The sequence below is a fragment of the Lemur catta genome, chromosome 3, assembly GCF_020740605.2.
Source record: "Lemur catta isolate mLemCat1 chromosome 3, mLemCat1.pri, whole genome shotgun sequence".
Taxonomy (NCBI): Eukaryota; Metazoa; Chordata; class Mammalia; order Primates; family Lemuridae; genus Lemur; species Lemur catta.
The window spans coordinates 54,240,507-54,258,074 of record NC_059130.1 but is presented as its reverse complement, the minus strand read 5'-3'; the positions used below and the strand labels follow the sequence as shown (position 1 = coordinate 54,258,074).

The 17,568-nt window shown below is 43.2% G+C and overlaps 2 protein-coding genes across 2 annotated transcripts in view; both read right to left on the bottom strand.

Annotated features, from left to right (window-relative positions):
• TGFBR3 (transforming growth factor beta receptor 3) overlaps window positions 1–17,568 on the bottom strand; it is a 286,700-nt gene that overhangs the window by 20,040 nt on the left and 249,092 nt on the right. The gene's annotated exons all lie outside the window — the stretch shown is intronic.
• LOC123635412 (ras GTPase-activating protein-binding protein 2-like) lies at window positions 168–4,121 on the bottom strand. Its single transcript, XM_045547546.1, has one exon. It carries the CDS (start codon window positions 3,917–3,919, stop codon window positions 2,570–2,572), a length of 1,350 nt encoding a protein of 449 aa, XP_045403502.1. The 5' UTR covers window positions 3,920–4,121; the 3' UTR covers window positions 168–2,569.

The window sequence follows — 17,568 nt, the reverse complement described above, 5'->3', positions numbered from 1 at the left end:
TAGATTCTACTAGCATATAATGCTTAACACATTACAGCAATAAAGATGGTAATCCATTGTCTTCTATACCTACTAAAGCCAAGATGGTAAAGCCAATTTGGTTGCAATAGTGTCATAAGGATAGAATATTACCATCAAAATAAAATAAAATCAGCAAATAACAGTAATGGTAGATGAATATTTTCACTCTGTTTCACTGAAAAGGGGACAAAAAGTTAAAAGTCCACAGTACTGCAGGTGAACAATCACCATGTAAACTTCTCCATGTGATGTCTTAACGTTTTATTCATGGTATGTAAAGACTGAAGCTGAATGGCTCTTTGCTCTACTTTTCTATTACACTTAACATTTGTCATTACTTTTGGTGCCAGAATAGTTTTCATGGGTGGCAGGGCAATATCCTGGATTAGAAATTATATATATATGTAAGAATTTTATACATATATATAAAAAGGGAAACAAAGAAATAGAAGAGAGAAAAAATACACTTGGGGCAAATAAAACACTGACAATAAAAAACCACTTACTCAAAAGTAGTCTGAATAAAGGCTTCAAAACTCCAAAGTAATTTTCTGTAAGAATTTCAAGTACTATACATCAGAAAGTATAAAACTGTTTGAAACAAACAAACAAAAATCCTTAAGCCCCCCTAAAATGGAAACTGAAAATCTGTGTGCCCCAAATATATGCAATAGTGCAAGACTTTTCCTCAAACATGGAAGACCTCATTCATGGGGGGGAAGATTTACTTTTACTTATGTTGCCCAATACATGAAAAACAAAATGTGCATCATTTGTTAGCTTACTAAATAGCAAACAGTTGCATAATTCAGAACCAATTTGCTACTATGTCAAGTGCATATTTTGTTTGTTTTTACTAAGATAGAATGGAGAAGTCTTCCATGCTAACAAGCAGCTTTAAGTGGTCACACTTATTTACCCCACTTCTTGCCTGAAACATCAGAAACTGGTATGTACTGATTGCTCCAAGCATAAAATTGGATAAGTTTTGTCATACTCGCGGTTTACTGGAACTTGCTATAAAGACAGACAATAATCCAGCAGCTACAAACTTTGCTCACAGAACTGTTTAAAGATTCATGTAAAAATAAAAGATGTCGTCCCAGACTTAAATTCAGGAGCCACTCGGGTGCTGACATCAGTTCAAGAATTGTGCAAAATGAATGACAGTTCCCTGCCCCCCAAATAGAAAATACAAACACTTAAGAGCTGCTGTTCTTTTCTCTGAAAATTGCAGTATCCTCACTTCAGGTTTACTTGCCATTTATGGAATCTGACTGCTTTTAAAACGTCACTAAAAATGTACATCAAGTTGATTGACTTTTCCAACCTGTCAATGTTCACATTCAAGCTAGGAGAAAAGTCAACTAGAGACTTACTAGAATAACTGACTTCTCCTCCTTCCCTTTCTTTCCCTCCCAAACACACAAGACTCCCTTCCCTCCCACAAAGAACACAAAGTTGTTAACTGAAGAACAAGATAATAATATGCTAGTCCGTTTTACTGATTTTAAAGATACTGCAATTTTTATACACTTCAATGATTTTTTTCAACATTTTGCAGCTGTTTGGCTTTGCAGCACAGCAATTCATACACTATACTGTACAAAATTACCAGCAAGACTGGAATGATGTATTAATAGAAGGCACCATCATGCTTATTACATTACTAGAGAACAAAAATACAGTAAAGACAATTTTCACTGTACACAGCTTAAAGAAAGGAAAGAGGGGAGGAGGAGTGTGTTGAGCAGCCAGCCATCCCTGTACTGAAGAGGGGCAGGTAGAAAAATCTTAGATATGGAGCTACTAAATCTGGTCTAATATTCAAGACCATAGCATTTGAAGTTCTGATTTTTGTTATTTAGTTCATAACTAAATGATTTCCTTCTGGAATATACTTGTAGTCTCGTTAAGATTTATGTGTACACACGCTGGTCACAGCAAGCAGATAAAATGCCCTCATCATTTCACAAACTATTCTCTACTGGAAAAGATGATGAAAGATTTTTTTCCCCTGTTGCCTCCTGTTGCAGATGTCAATGTTAACAAGTTCAGAGTACCCATTAGTGCATTTTGATGAGTGCATAACAAGTTTCTGTTGGTTTGTATTTTGGGGGGGAGCCAAGAAAAAAGGCAAGATTCTCCAATTGCACAAATTGCACTATTTGTGTTTCCAACATTAACAGGCAGAAACAGTAACACTTAAACAAAATGTGCAGCAGAAGATTTTTTTTTTTTTTGACTCAAAGGACCTGAATTCAGTGGGCATGTCCTTTTAAGTTCATTTTGTTGTAGATAGTTTAAGATATGGTCATTTCTCAGTCCTTAATTCTCCAAGTCTAGATTTATAAGTTAACAATGTGAATCCTGTTGTGAAATTGGGGAAATAATGTCCACCTCAATTTAACTGATAACCAAAAGATGCTTTTCACATCAAAGAAATGATCAAAAAGGCTGTGTCACATTCCAAAGCCAAAAAAAATTAACAAGAATGCAAACACGATGAATAATGTACCACTGCCAAGACTTTGCCAACAGTGGAGCTTCAGCGACGCTGTCCTGTGAAGCGGCCTTCCATTTGCCCGGTTCCTCTTCCAGAACCAAGTTTCTGTGCCATGCCACCTCTTGGAGGAGGTCCTCTTCCATCACGATCACGCATCATTCCACCACCCACTATTCCACGCGGACCACCAGGACCTCGATCATTGCGCCTAATATCCCTGCGATCATCACCACCACCTCTGGTTTCTCGCTCTCTTGCAGCTCTTGTTTTTTTCTCTTCCACATTTAAACGTACTTCCCCTCGAAACATAATTGGTTTTGCAATTAAGATTCTCTGAACTGGTTCAGAGTCATCAAAAACCACAAAACCAAAATTTGGAAGCTTTCCCCCAACACCCTTGGTATTGATGCGAAGTTCCACAACGTTTCCAAAACTCATGAAGAATTCTTTCAGCTCATTTTCATCAATATCATGTGGCAAGTTACCAACAAAAAGTTGATGACTATCTGGATAGCGAATTATCCTACGGTTGTCAGAGTCATTCTGCTCCATATCTCCTCTGCCTGGTCTTGGTCCTCTAGGAGGGAAACCAGGTCGTTCTCTAGGCCGTTGTTCACGCACACGAGGTGGCTGAGACTGAACTTCTGGTTTAGCTTCAACTCTTGGCTTTGGTGGTTCTTGTGGCAGAGAAACAGGTTCTGCAGGAGGAGGAGTAGCAGACTTCTCCTCTAGTTCTTCTAAGTTCTTCTCCTCAACCTGTGGTTTGAGCTCTTCAGGTTTTGTTTCAGATTCTGGCTCAGGTTCAGGTTCATGAGAGGACTCTTCCAAGGGCTCCTCTATGCCATTAGTCACAGGGTGAGTTTCATAGTAACCACTGTTAGCATTTTCTTGCACAGGTTCAGGAGACGGTTGCCTTTCTTCTTGTTCTTCTTCTACTTCATCTTCTGATTCTTCATCAAGTTCCGGTTCAGAATCACCAAATACTTCATCTTCATAACGAAACATATCATTGTGAACATAAAACTTATTTGGAACAGATCCTTCAGGAGCCAGAACAAACGTTTGCATAAACTTCCTCTCTGGCTGTCCACTATTAGACAGCAAACCCATGACCTGGACAACTACTCCATCACTCAAGGTTGCATGAGCATCCACATGACGAATTTTAGTATGACATTCACTGAAGTTCAGAGATAATACTTTGTGGTGTATATCATTTTGGCCATAAACAGCTTCCTGGGGCTTTCCACTAGCATCTACTCCACCATGAACATAGGAAGAATTCCTGCCATAAAACCTGTGTAAATATTCTGGAGCTTTATTCAGCAAAGTATAATATTGCCTCACAAACTCCCGCCCTACAAGCAGCGGACTGGGCTTCTCCATAACCATGTCTTTGCTGCACAATGTCAAATGCTCCAGCCAACAGCGGCGGCGGGTACGTCGCGCGGAGGTCAGCAGGCGAGTCGACGAGGGTCGGCTGCGGCGGATTCTTCTTCGCTCGCCTCTCCCTCCCTCGACAGACCGAAAGCCTGGGAAGCCGGAGAGCCGCGAGCTCGTCACCCCTCGCAACCACCTCTTCCCGGGCGCCAGGCGCTGCAGAACTCTTATACACTATTGGAGGGAATGCAAAATGGTGCAGCCACTATGGAAAACAGTATGGAGTTTCCTCAAAAAATTAAAAATATGATCATATGATCCAGCAGTTCTACTCCTAGGTATATATTGTATATATCCAGAAGAATTGAAATGAGGGTCTCTAAGAGATATTAGCACTCTTATGTTCATTGCAGCACTAATCAATAGCTAAGATGAGGAAATAACCTAAATGTCCATTGACAGATGAATGGATAAAGAAAATGTGGAATATACATACAAAGGAATAGTATTCACCTTAAAAAAGAAGGAAATTATGTACTGTGTGAACACATGGATAGACCTTGAAGACACTAGGCTAAATGAAATAAGCCAGACACAGAAAGACAAATACTGCATAATTCCACTTACATGAGGTATGTAAAATAGCCAAATTCATAAAATCAAAGATTGGAATGGTGGTTACTAGGGGCTGGGGGAAGGGGGAAATGGGGAGTGAGTAATCAACAGGCATAAAGTTTCAGTTAGCAAGATGAGAAAGCTCTAGAGACCTGCTATACTACATTGTATCTATAGTCACCAATAATGTGTGGTACACTTAAAATTTGTTAAGAGGATAGATCTCATGTTAAGTATTCTTAAAAATTATTTCCAGATTGAGTTTTGGTGGGGAATTAGCCACTATTCCTTCAATCTGTAATCTAAGTGCCAGAGGCCCTCATGGAGTGAAGCCTCCAGCTCTCTTTGTTAGAGCTGGTAGCACATTCTGTAACTACTTCCCTTGAGGGATTTGATGGAGAGTGTTAAACCAGGTCTTCATAGATGCAAGGAAGGAGGAAATTAAGGCAATAAGCCAAATAATTCAAGGTAAAAAATCCAACCCTTTCATTCATCAGATATAGGCAGAGAATGCTTTTAGAATTCCTCTCAATTCTTTTTACTGCATTGTTTTTGTTTTGGAATATTTGTATATAAAGACCTTTGATGAAAGTAATGAAAGAAAAAAAGGGAAAAAAAAATCTGAAAGCAAAATATAAAATATATCTGTTATTTGTTATGTCAACTCCCTACAGAAGGGACAATTTGAGATCAAATTTATATTTAGGAAAACTGAAAACCTGTTATTGGGATACCCATAAACAAAGACATAAATATTACCAGACCATACTCAAATGAATTCTTAATTTTTACTTTTCACATGGGGCAAAAAAGCTTTTTCTGAAATTTGAGTTTGAGATCTCAATTTGGGATTTGGGGCAGTAAACCTATGTCTGTATCAATATTTCATGCTGTCCTAAGGCCTTGGCCAGAGGTTTGACTCTTGGTTGAACTAGTAACATTTGCTGTTCTAGGTCCTCCATCATCAACTTTGAGCCCCATCAGCTGTCTTGACATTCGCAGCTCTCTGTTACAAATGAGTACACATGAGAGACAGTGGATGGACCCACTCAACTAGTCCTGGAATGCATGTGCTACTGACTCAATCTTTATTATAGAAAGAGCCCTTTAGGATGCCACTCTGGATTGCCTAGCTTGAGAAATGAAAATGAAATAAGTTGTAATTGGTAGATGATCACCATTTAGAGTTATTGATTAACCTACAGCTTTCAGAAGTCTTCTGGCAAAACAGTGGGTGAGGTGAAGTTTCCAGACAGTGTAATGGAAAAGAGGGATGGCTGGTCTGTAGTATACTGATGTGAAAGCTATATTACAGTGGTCCCCCACCTTTTTGGCACCAGGAACCATTTTCATGGAAGACAATTTTTCCACAGACCAGGAATGGGGGGATGGTTTCAGGATGATTCAAGCACATTACATTTACGGTGCACTTTATTTCTATTATAATAGTAACTCACCATAGGATGGGGACCCCTGCAATTAGATCAGTTTGGATGCTTTGGGTTGCAAATACTGGAAATAGCAACTCAAACTGACTTAAACAATAAGGAAATTTATTATTTCACATAACAGGAAATCCAAAGGCAAGTGGGCTCCAGATGTGATGTGTCAGGGCTGTGTTCCGTCTCTCACTGATTCTCTTTACTTTGCCCAACCCTTGTGTCAGCTTTGCCCTCACCTGAAAGCAAGTTGGCTGCCACATTGCAAGCATCATATCCAAACATGACAACATCCATAGGGACAAGAATCTATCTCTTTCTGCTCCTCTTTCTTAGGAGCAGGGAGATCTTTCCCCAAACTCCCCTGCAGCGACTTCCCACTTTTCACTGGACAGAATCTTTCCTAAACCAATCAGGGAGACCCCCCCACGATTGGCTTAAACAGAACTTGCCCCTGGAGCTAAGCATGGAGCCTATCCCTTGAATCACACTGGGGACAGACAGTTGAGCAGAATCTGTGTTCTATTAGGAAGGCAGGAAGAAGAGGGAGGGATGAATCCTGAGTAAGCAACCAGCTAAATCTGCTACAGAAAACTTGGTCCTCACTGAGAACAAGTACAGCATTGCCACATACTTCATCCTCCTGAGACAACATTACTCACAGTTTACTCTGCAGAGCTGTCTATTGGATTTTTATGTGAAGCATCACTTTTCTCTGACCTCGTGCTGCAATCTTGTTTCTTTTTTCCTTAGCAGAGACCACAATGGAAATCCTACTATAAAAACACTGAGTGCTATCAAAGGATCAGACCATATAAGGTGCTAGGGACCTTTTTATTTTAAATAAGAAACAAAACTATTTATACTTTTCAAGGAGTCTGCCCTATTTTAGTAAATATTTGGCAAAGCTTCTTGATTAAAAGAGCAAACTGACCCTTGTTCTGCAGAGTTGTTTTGCCATAACGAAAATTGTTCATTAATTTTCTGAAAATAGAAGCAGCAAGTGTGTGTTCTTTTGCACTGTGACTAAACTAGTGCTTACTTGTGATTTGTCTTAAGCTCTATTTACTTAGGCGTAATTGGTCAGGTGTCTTTTAAACCTCAGTCCTAATCATACCCTACTCTGAGTCACAATCACCAAATGGTACAATTGGAAAATAATCTCCTGTGGATGGAGCAAACACGCATTAATCTGGCCCTGGAGACCGTGGCTTGTTTGACAATACATTTCAAACTGGATCTCAGAGGTCCTGGATTTGGAAACAAGCCCCAACTGTTTTGACAAATAGCGATTCCCTGGGTTATTAAACAGTGCGCATTCTGAGAGAGGCTTGTTGAGTACCATATGTTTCTGATTCATTGGCTGTTAACTCCTTCTGTGGTGTGGGATTTGTAGGAAACACTCCAGGCCCAACCACCTTTTCTTCTTTAAAAGTATCCTTTTGCCAACTAAATTGGGAGGGTGTGGTGCAGCTACAAGGAGTGATTTTAAATTATTCTCAGACACTTCTGTAGGTCAGCCATATTGGATGCTGTCCCATGATGCCACACAGCAGAGTGGGCTGAGGCCGAGGCCGGGCGCAGGGTTTACACACAGGATGTGCCATCTGTCCCACTCATAGTAAGATGAGCCTCTGCCTTCAATCCCTGTTCCCCATCCTCTGGTCTAGGCTGACAGTTTCTGATCCTAAATCAAAGCTGCTCAGTGGAAAACCCATCAGTAGTATCAAGGAAAGGATTTAGAAGTATTTATAATCCTAAAATGCCACAGCTGGAAATTGCCTTAAAGATCATCTAGTCCAACCTCATTTCTTAGATAAGTAACCTAAGGTGAGGTGACCTGTCCAATGGCGCACAGCTAGTTTCCTATTTATTCCCTCATTTCCTTACCACTTCCCAATTACTCCTGGGAAATCCAAAATCCACCTGCCAACAGAGTCTGGAAGACACTAGTAAGGGCAGCATTCTGGTCACCAGGCAGGTAACAACCTCCAGTTACCCTCTTGACTGCAGATGCAGCATCCATAAAGCACTGTGGCAAGTGACACGCTGCTCCTAAAGATTCCTCACAAAGTGGATCCAAAAGTGGATCTCTCTTGGTGCCTAGTTTCAAGGTCTCACGTTTATTGAGTTTAGCTTTTAATCTCATAGCAATCTCACACTTTGCTCAATACTATTTTGCATATCTGGTGACTGCAGTGTCAGCATTCTAAAGCCCCTGCCCTAAGAGCTGGTTCCAATTCCTTGGCAGTTAACTTCTTCAGGCTACAGGTGGGCCAGGTACCAGAGGCTGCTATTGGGAGGACAAGTGTGATGCCAGGGGAAGTGTGGATGACAAATTTAACACTCAGGCTGGAAGCCAAATTATGTTTGAAACTGTTTCTGGCCCCTTTACAAGCCTTGGTGTGGATGGGACATGAATGAAAATAGAGGCAACAGGAAAATCTAACATAGCATCCAGGAAAACTATGAATAACAGGAAAGAGAGTTAAAAGCGAAATGTGTTTGTGTTCTAAGAGAACTGCAGAAGTTTTATGGGCCGACATAGCTCTGGGCACCTGCCGGCTCTAATTAAATGTGGGTGCGTGACTGGGTATTGAAACTGTACTTCGGGTACTTCTGGAGAGTCGGGGACTTTGAAGAGTTTGGCATTTGAGGATGATTTCTTTACCCAGGACGTGGGGGCCAGAGGTGGCCACAACAAGATGAGTTGAAGGTTTACTTCCAGCTGCCAGGTTCTTCTTCACAGACAGGCTAGTGGTCGGCAAAGGGCGCGGAAGGAGGATGTTGGGGCAGACAAATGAAAACCGAAGACAGCGAGACCACCAGGGAACTCCTGCTTTTGCTTCGGGACTCAGCTCATCCGACATGCGCCCCTCGCCACCTGTGCCCTCACAGCCTGTGCCCCCCACACCAATGTGTCCCCTGAGGGCAGGCGCTACGTCTTCCTTCTCAGCATCCCCAGCCACATCACAGTAAACGCTTGGTTTTGTGTTTCTGGAAAGAGAACGAAGAGCAGAGAGGAGGAGGAGGGGAAGGAAAAGGAAACTGCAGAGGAGGGAAAAAAAGGAAGAGAGAGAGCAAGGGAAGCGTCGGGAAGCCAATCTTTCATGGTTTCAAGAACATTTTCCAAAATCCTTCAAACCCAGGCCCTAGCAAATGGCTCTGCTTTCCAGTTTGGCTTATTTGCACATGTGTAGTAAAACTAAATGATGTCCGAGTCTGACTAAACTTTAGCTCTCTCCAAGGCATCAGATGTGGCCATCTGAGCTGGACTACGGGGAGAAAGACCCGTCTAGTTTCTAGCTTGGTGTTGATTCCCTTTGTGTTTACAGCCAGGTGAAAGACAAGCAGGCAGGCTCCTGCCGGAGCAGATGTTGTCCGCCTCCTGCAGAGCCAAGGGGGCCTGACTGCTCAGCTGGCCACCTCCACGGGAGAGGACGGAAGCCACAGGGCCTGGGGTGTAGCTGACGCTGCATTCCCCAAACCTACAACAAGGAGATTGTGTTATTTCAGCCATGCTTCACTGGATGGCAAATATGTGAGCTGCTTTACGAGTAGCTGGGACATTGCAGAATCTTCACATTCACAGCGAGCTGCCCCCACGTGAGAGTTAATCACTCACAACACGCACTGTTTGCGGAGCTGGCTGTGGAAGCGGTTCCCAATCCCCTGTCACGCCTAGGTTATGTGAGTGTGCTGAGACAAAAAAAAAAAAAAAAAAATCTCAGCTAAGACTACATTTCCAAAAACCCTGGGGGCTACATTTGCCCCAAACTTCTTGCTGCGGTGACAATTATAAAACAGTTGCACACAGGGTTTCCGCCTCAAGCCCGCCACCACTAGCAGTGGAGAGAGGGCGTCTCTGTTCTCACTTGTTTGTAGGACCAGAAAACTAGTTTTAAAGGCCACCATGCCAAAGGGAATACAAGATGTGACTTTAGCCTGAATTGTAACTTTGGGCTGGCATTTCTCTTCTTATAAAACTAAACATTGTTTGCAGACCATTTCATGTACTAGATTCCTGCATGAGTCTGTAGAGTGCTTTAAAACACTTTTGAAAATATAGACTTTTTATGTGTGTGGTGGCTTTGTAAGGTGTCAACTCAGTCTCACTGAAGCCAAGTCTCCCACATTTTCCTTGCCTCTATGATTCCCCAAGTGGGATTCGGAAGGTGAAGTTGAGGCAGCAGCCTTGTTTGTGCTCACAAGGTCAATATAGGTAGTACCAGGTATCTTGGCAGCTCGTGCATGTTGTCAGGCGTCTACTGGCCTCCCTGGTTGGTGGGGGGCTCCCACTCCTGCCAGCCCCCCTCCTCCAGCTCCTCCAGGTGCTGGGCTGGATATGAGTGCACCTCCGACAAAGCGCACCAGCTGCTCCTGCCAGTCACCCATATCCTCAGGGCAGGAGACGGTGAGACAGATGGGGGTGCCAGTTGTCCCCAATTGCTCCCTCACTGCACAATCAGTTCTCTTTCCCCACCGACCTACAGTGACTTCAGGCCCAACACCAGATGCAGAGGCAACCGTCTTGCATAAACTTCACCATCATGTCCCACAGTTGCTTAAGGTCTAATCCACAGTTTTAAAAAAAATCTCTTGTTCTGCATCACACATAACGATTCTGCTCTTCTCATTGAACCTTGAAACAATGTATAGAGCCAGCTCACTGTCCTGGACTTGGAAGGACAATGTGAACAAATGATAGCTAAAAATGTCCAATCCTAATTTTAGTCTTTAGTTTGTTGTCTGCTCTCTCAATGGACAGCTTCATGAAGAGTGTCATTGACCAGTTGACCAAACTGGCTGCTTTTAGTACACTATCCTTTTATTCCCTCTTTCCCTTTCCCTACAGTGGCTGTTTCACATAATTTCCACTGCCCTGACTCCACTCACAGGAGATGACCTTGCTCCTCTGAGATCAAAGGCAAGCTGATGCAAACTCCCACATCCCTGCATCTTCACCCATATTGTCTCTTTTACATATATGAGCAATACCTTTTTTTTTAGACAAGGTCTCACTCACTCAGGCTGAGATGCAGTGGCATCATCATAGCTCACTGCAGCCTCGAATTCCTGGGCTCAAGCCATCCTCCTGCCTCTGCCTCCTGAGTAGCTGGGACTGCAGGTGTGCGCCACCGTGCCCGGCCATGAGCAGTAACCATTTTCCCTTGCCCGTGCTGACCCCTCTCCCTAGGACACTGGCCCAGCTCTTCTCCCTCATTCCTGCTTTCTTCATTTTTCTTTCTCTCTTACTCGATTCTCTTGCTTTCCACAGAATCCTTCCTTCTGCCTTCAAACATATTCAGGTCACCTATTTCATTTTTAAAAGCACCTTTCTTTTAACCCTGCTACTCCCTCGATCTACCATCCTATGTTTTGCCTTCCGTCACACTGCCTGAAAAGGAAACTGCTGCCTTCACCTCCCCGGCGCCCCTCTTCTTATTTGGCACCTTTAAAGCTGACTTGAATCCCCACCTTCTATACCAGAGGTCTCAGCCTCCGCAGGTAGGAAGCCCTTGGGGCCCAGGATGCACCTCCAGATGACTCCATTTAGTTCCTGGAGGGTGTGGCCTAGGCCAGGGGAACCTGCTCTCCCACATATTTGCAAATCTGCTGCTCTTGATGGGGGAAAAGGGCCACTTGCTAAGTCTAAAGCAATTTAAAAAAGCTGAGAGGAAAAGATGGACGTTTGCCTACTTAAAAATTTTAAAGCTTCCAGGTAAATAAATTATTTTGCCATTAATTTAATGAACAAATTTTACATATTAATACCTAATGCTGGTGAAAACAAGCTTCTCATTCATTGCTAACTGGGTAACGAGGTATAATTCCTTGGAAAAACAGTTTAGCAAACTATCTAGGGACATAAAAATGTACATACTATTTAACACATTATTTCTACTTCTGGAAGTCTATCCTAAGGAAGTAATTCAAATGCTGACATTAGCTAAAGTTCTCAAAATGTTCATTGTAGTATTATTTGTAATAATGAAAAATTGTAGACAAACTAACTAAAAGGGGAATGACAAAAGTATTAATGGTGCATTTAGTTGATGGGATATAAACATATAAATTGAAGGATAATTATGAAAAGTATAGCATGAAAAAATGCTTATGACATAATGATAAGTGGGAAAAAATAGAATTTGTAGTTTAATGTAGGGGGAATGTTAGTAAAGACAACGTACACATCAAGCCTGGTTTAAACTAACATTGTGGCTTTTCAAATGTCATAATTTTACATTTAAATAATAAATTCTAAGTATTAACTTGGAAATTTGGGCAAATAGGCTTAAACCATTAAAAAAAAAAAAGCTCTTCCAGTGCTTTATGGATTTTTAGTTTTGACTTTCCTGGACTTTTGTAAAAATATTCAAAAACAAGATTAGCGGGCTGGTTTGTCCTGATAGCATTGTCCTCCCCTAAGCTTGAATCTTGTAAACACAGCTCAAGATGATAACACAGTTCTCTTCAATCTCATCCCTTTTTAGGGAAGCTGCTCTCATTTTCCCAGCTGGAAGATTTATGGAGGACATTTGACTTTAGGATCTCATTTCAGTTTCATCAACAACATGATTTCTCCAGTGGATTGTTTTTTTTTTCTTGTGGCAAAAGGAAGAAATATCCAGGCTCTCTGTTAAATGCTGATTCTAGAGAGTGATCCTAATGGAGATTGCTCTCAGTGTTTCCTGAATTCCCTGGTATAGTAATTGGTGAAAATTGCATTTTGGGGTCCCTATTTAGGCGTGGGGGTAGAAGACAGAAATTAAAATGAAGCTATGAAACTATCTTTGAATGATATAAATACATCACACAGTGAAACAAAACACACAAGTGACTGGGAATACAAAGAAGATGGCCTCTGAGAGTTTTTTAAAATCAAGAAAGGTGGAGGAAAGGCTTGTAGCACGATATAGACTGGACACCTCCGATTTCTGAAAGGCACACGTGGCGGTATTTCTCCCACGTGGGTTTTTGCCAGCTGTGGTCACTACTTGCCAGCCTTTGCTGAGTGCAAGTCTTCTGCGAGCACAGGCTGCTTCCAGGTTGGTGTTTCATTTAGAGAAAATGAGGCTGTAGAACTTCGAGAATAGGGGCCAGGTGGTGTCACGGTGAAATAACAGCCCTGGCTGTGCTGCTCAGGGATTCATTCAGATCAAGGCGAATATTGTATTCTGTTGGGACAACACTTTGTTCTCTGAGGGAAAATAAAGTGACCTCCACCTTCTCTGGCTCCTAGCTTTCTAGCGAGGATGTTTGCGAGCCTGTCTCAGCAAACGGGTGTGAGCGTGCTTTTACTAATCTGACCGAAAATGTCTTACTAGTAGGTTCTCTTTTCACAGCACTAACAGATCTATATTTTCTGTTTATTTGTAAAAGTTCTATCCTGTCTGCAGCTTGATTCCTTTCAAGCCTGCTGTACTTTTCTTTGGAAACTTGCGGTTGTGGTAAAAGGCATCGTTCATTCCCCCAGCCCAAAGTCCAATGACATCCTGTTTAAAAAGCTCAAAGTTTGTTTGCTTGTGTGATCTCGGGTTTTTCACCTGTTGCTGTTTTTCCCTCAGAAGACTCAAGGGTAGGGGTGTGAGATACGGACTAGACTCACAGAACTATACGGTGTTAGGAAAAGAGCAGAACTGTAGAAACACACCTGTTTGTCATGGTACGGTTCAGAAGTCTTCTGTGCAAAGGACAGCGACACATTTATGTTGTATTTGGGAATAGCAAAGATAAAATCTGAGACCAGTTAATTAAAGTGATATACAATGCACAATTTTCTACTTCAGGTTGCAGAAGCATTCACATGAAATTCATTGTACACCATAAATGCAGCCTCATGAGCGTCCTTTCTGGGCACAGTTCCTTCCTGTCAGGTGTGCTCCGGAGACAGAGAGCCGTGGTGTGGCCCACGGGGCAGCCCTCACAGCTTGAGCCGATGAGGACGAACTGCCAACACACTCACGGGTCTGAGAACAGTTTTCACGGCAAAGGAAGAGGTGCACTGGATATGTGAGAAGAGACACAGTCAACATTGACTTCTCTAGTCAGTTTGTTTACCTTTCACATTTCCTAGGGAGGGTTTCTTTTGGGCCTCATAGCACACTGGGCTAAAACTCAACTTTGATACTGTGTTTACATTTATAATACAGTGAAGGGACTGGCAGGAAACCCACGGAGAAACATTAACAGTGCAAGACTGGTATTGCAGAGGGAAACTGAGGCCACAATGGTCTGACCTGGGACGCAAGCCATGTCAGGTTTCCAAAGCTTGTCTGTGTTCTTTCTTTCAAGTCAAAAGTTGCTTTTTAGGAGGTGAATGCAAACCTGGTCGTGTGGGTGGATGGCAGCAGGATCTAGTTTGAGCACAATTCTGAGAATGCAGATGCAGTGAGGTCCTTCCTGGCTGTGCTAAAAACTCACTACATGAGTCTGGGAAAGTTGCCTTATTTCTCTGTGCCCTACTGTACATGGCAGGGAAAGGACAAATTAGAGCATCATCAAAGGCTTACGATAATAAAAGTTTTCCTTAACTTTTTAAAGAGATTGAATCAATAAAAATACATAATTAGAAGGAAGCAAAAACAGTGATTTAGGCTTCACTTGGAAAATATAGTACATTTAAGAAAAAATTAGCCAGTATTTCCTTTATCTTCTCAAGAAGTTTATCCTCCAAGTTTATCCTGTGAAAGAGGTTTCTAATACAGCCATCACATCATTCTGCTTCCCTCACTGGCTGCCTGTTGCCTACATGACGTGACTCTGGTTCCCTGGTTCTGCAGCCAAGGCCCTCTGTGCACTGCCCACCCCTCTGATGTCAGCTGTCACCCCCTTCCACGCACCCCCTCTCCGGGGACTCCTGAAGGCTGTTCTCAAGGGGTGGGAGGGGCCCTACTGCTGTGGTCACAGTGCAGATGCATCAGAAGACAGAGGTGATGAAGGACTTCATCAGACCATCCACCAAGGCCACCTGCATAGAAAGCCAGAGGACAGAGTCCGTGGCCACCCTGTATGATATTTCTACCAAGAGTCAGGGTTTCTCCATTGATCTGCAGATGTTTGCTCTTTATCTCTCCTCCTCTTCCCTGTTCTGGACCCCTGGTTTGCTGAACGTACTCTGATTTTGCGCATTATCCATCAGCAAGGTTTGTTGAGAGCTCCTGTCCCTGCAGCAGCAAAGGGCACAGACTCATCTGTGCAGAGCCTGACACACACAGAAGCAGGTAACAAGCTACTGAGATGTATGGAGACGCACGCTGCAGGCAGATTGCAGAGGATGGAGGTTCTGGGTATCCGTGGCTTCGGGATGACCCAGCACCCGTCCTGTTCTGCCTCCCTGCCCTTGGGGCTCATAGTTGCCACATTTTCTAGTGTTTACTTTCTGGAGCAGGGGTCATTTTGCTCACCTTTCCTCAGGGCACCCACTGAATTTTTCTCATGGGTTCTGCCCTTTAAGTGTTAGGTTCACTCTGAACAACTCAGCTGCCACATTGCCTTCACCCTCCAATTGCCCACGACTTCCATTTGCCCCGATAGGGGCCAGGGCACCTTATCAAGTCAACCAAAGAGCAGTCATATCTCCCTCACACTTAGATCAGGTGGATGAGCGAATCAAAAAACCAAATGATAGTTCATGAGGGGTAGCTAAAAAAAAAAGAAAAGAAAAGAAAGAAAGAAAAGAAAAGAAAAAGAAAAAAAAGAAAGCAAATGATTACAGCAGTCTTACTCTGGGTAGGCATCGGGCCAGCCCTTTTGTTTTTTGTTTGTTTGTTTGTTTGTTTGAGATAGAGTCTCACTCTTTTGCCCGGGCTAGAGTGCCATGGTGTCAGCCTAGCTCACAGCAACCTCAAACTCCTGGGCTCAAGCAATCCTCCTGCCTCAGCCTCCCGAGTAGCTGGGACTACAGGCATGTGCCACCATGCCCAACTAATTTTTTCTATATATTTTTAGTTGTCCAGCTAATTTCTTTCTATTTTTAGTAGAGACGGGGGTCTCACTCTTGCTCAGGCTGGTCTTGAACTCCTGAGCTCAAACGATTCTCCCGCCTCAGCCTCCCAGAATGCTAGTATTACAGGCATGAGCCACCTGGCCTAGCCTGGGCCAGCCCTTTACAATCATTCTGTTTTAAGCCTCTCCTTACCCTCTGATGAGGGTGTTATCATTCCCTCTTTTCAGATGTGGAAGCTAAAACTTAGAGAGACTCAGTAACTTGCCCACGGTCATAGGTAGAAGGGGATGGAGCTGGGATTCCAACCCAGTCCAACCCTGGTCTGATTCCAAAGACTGCTCTCTTCTATTACATTAATCATCACACTGCGCTGACTATAGGTTAGATACTGTTCTAAGCACTTTACAGATGCTCCTCAACTTACTATAGGGTTATGTTCCAAATCCATCATGAGTCAAATGCATTTAACATACCTACTCTACTGAACATCACAGCTTAGTCTAGCCTACCTTAAACACACTCAGAACACTTACATTAGTTTACAGTTGAGCAGAATCATCTAACACAAAGCCTATTTTATAATAATACAGATAAAAATGTTATAAAGATTAAAATACAAATAAAAGATCAAAATTCAAAATACAGTTTCTGTTGAATGTGTATCACTTTCACACCATCAAGACTTATAATAACTCACTTAAACCTCACAACATCTTTAGGAGGGAGGGACTATTATCTCCATCTTACAAAAGAAAAACTAAGGCCCAGAAAGTTTAAGTGACTTGCTTAATGTCAGCAAGGTAAGTGGCAGAAACAGGACTCAGCCGGCACCCGGGATCCAGAGTCCATGCTGTCACTCCTGTGGGGCACAGTCTCTCCAACTCCAGCCTCCTAAGGCACAACCAGCACTCCTGGAGTGCCTGTCTTGGCCAGCACAGGGCGAAGGCACTGCAAGTGGGAAGTAAAGGGAATACATGTCCTTGAACTCAAGAAGCTTGCAAAGTCCACCTAACAGGTTGGGGGTGGGGCTTGGGGGTGGGAGGGCAGGAAGCCTTTACAAAGGCATGCTGAGAGTCATGTCTACCCTGCATCTCCAGGTTTACTTCTAAAAACCATAACAGAGTTCCTTTCTGGAAATCTTTACAATGTACAGACCTCTATGCTGTCAAGAGAGTCTGAGAAATAGTAAAGGCCTGTCTTTGGCTTTATCTCATTAGATAGAGAAGAAATCCACAGTTACATGGGATCTAAGGAGAGCCAAGCCTTTGACACTGTCCAGCTCTGCCTGCAGAGAAAGGCAGTGGTCGGAGCAGAGGCTGACCATGGAAACTTGACCTAGGGCTGCTCAGCAGCAAACAAGGCAGCCAGGTGCCCCTGGGCGATGCCTGAGCTTCCACAGGCAGCTAGAAGGCTTGTCTAGGCATCTGTCAATCTCTTCAGTCCCCCTGGGAAAAGTTAGGGCTGGGGCAAGGACTGGGAGCTCCTTGGGCCATGAATGCTGGTTTCTGCATCTGTTCTCCTTGGGGTTCTCTTGGGCAGCCCCTGGCTCAGAGTGTCAGCCCAGCTAAAGTTGCGAACTTTGGTGCCAGACAGACTGGCTGGGAATCTAGCTGGGAGGCCTGGGGCAAGTTCCTGCATCCCCTGATGCCCATGGTTAC

Bases quoted from the DNA above. Each gene is read 5' to 3' on its own strand.
- LOC123635412 (XM_045547546.1), bottom strand. From the start codon at position 3,919: ATGGTTATGGAGAAGCCCAGTCCGCTGCTTGTAGGGCGGGAGTTTGTG.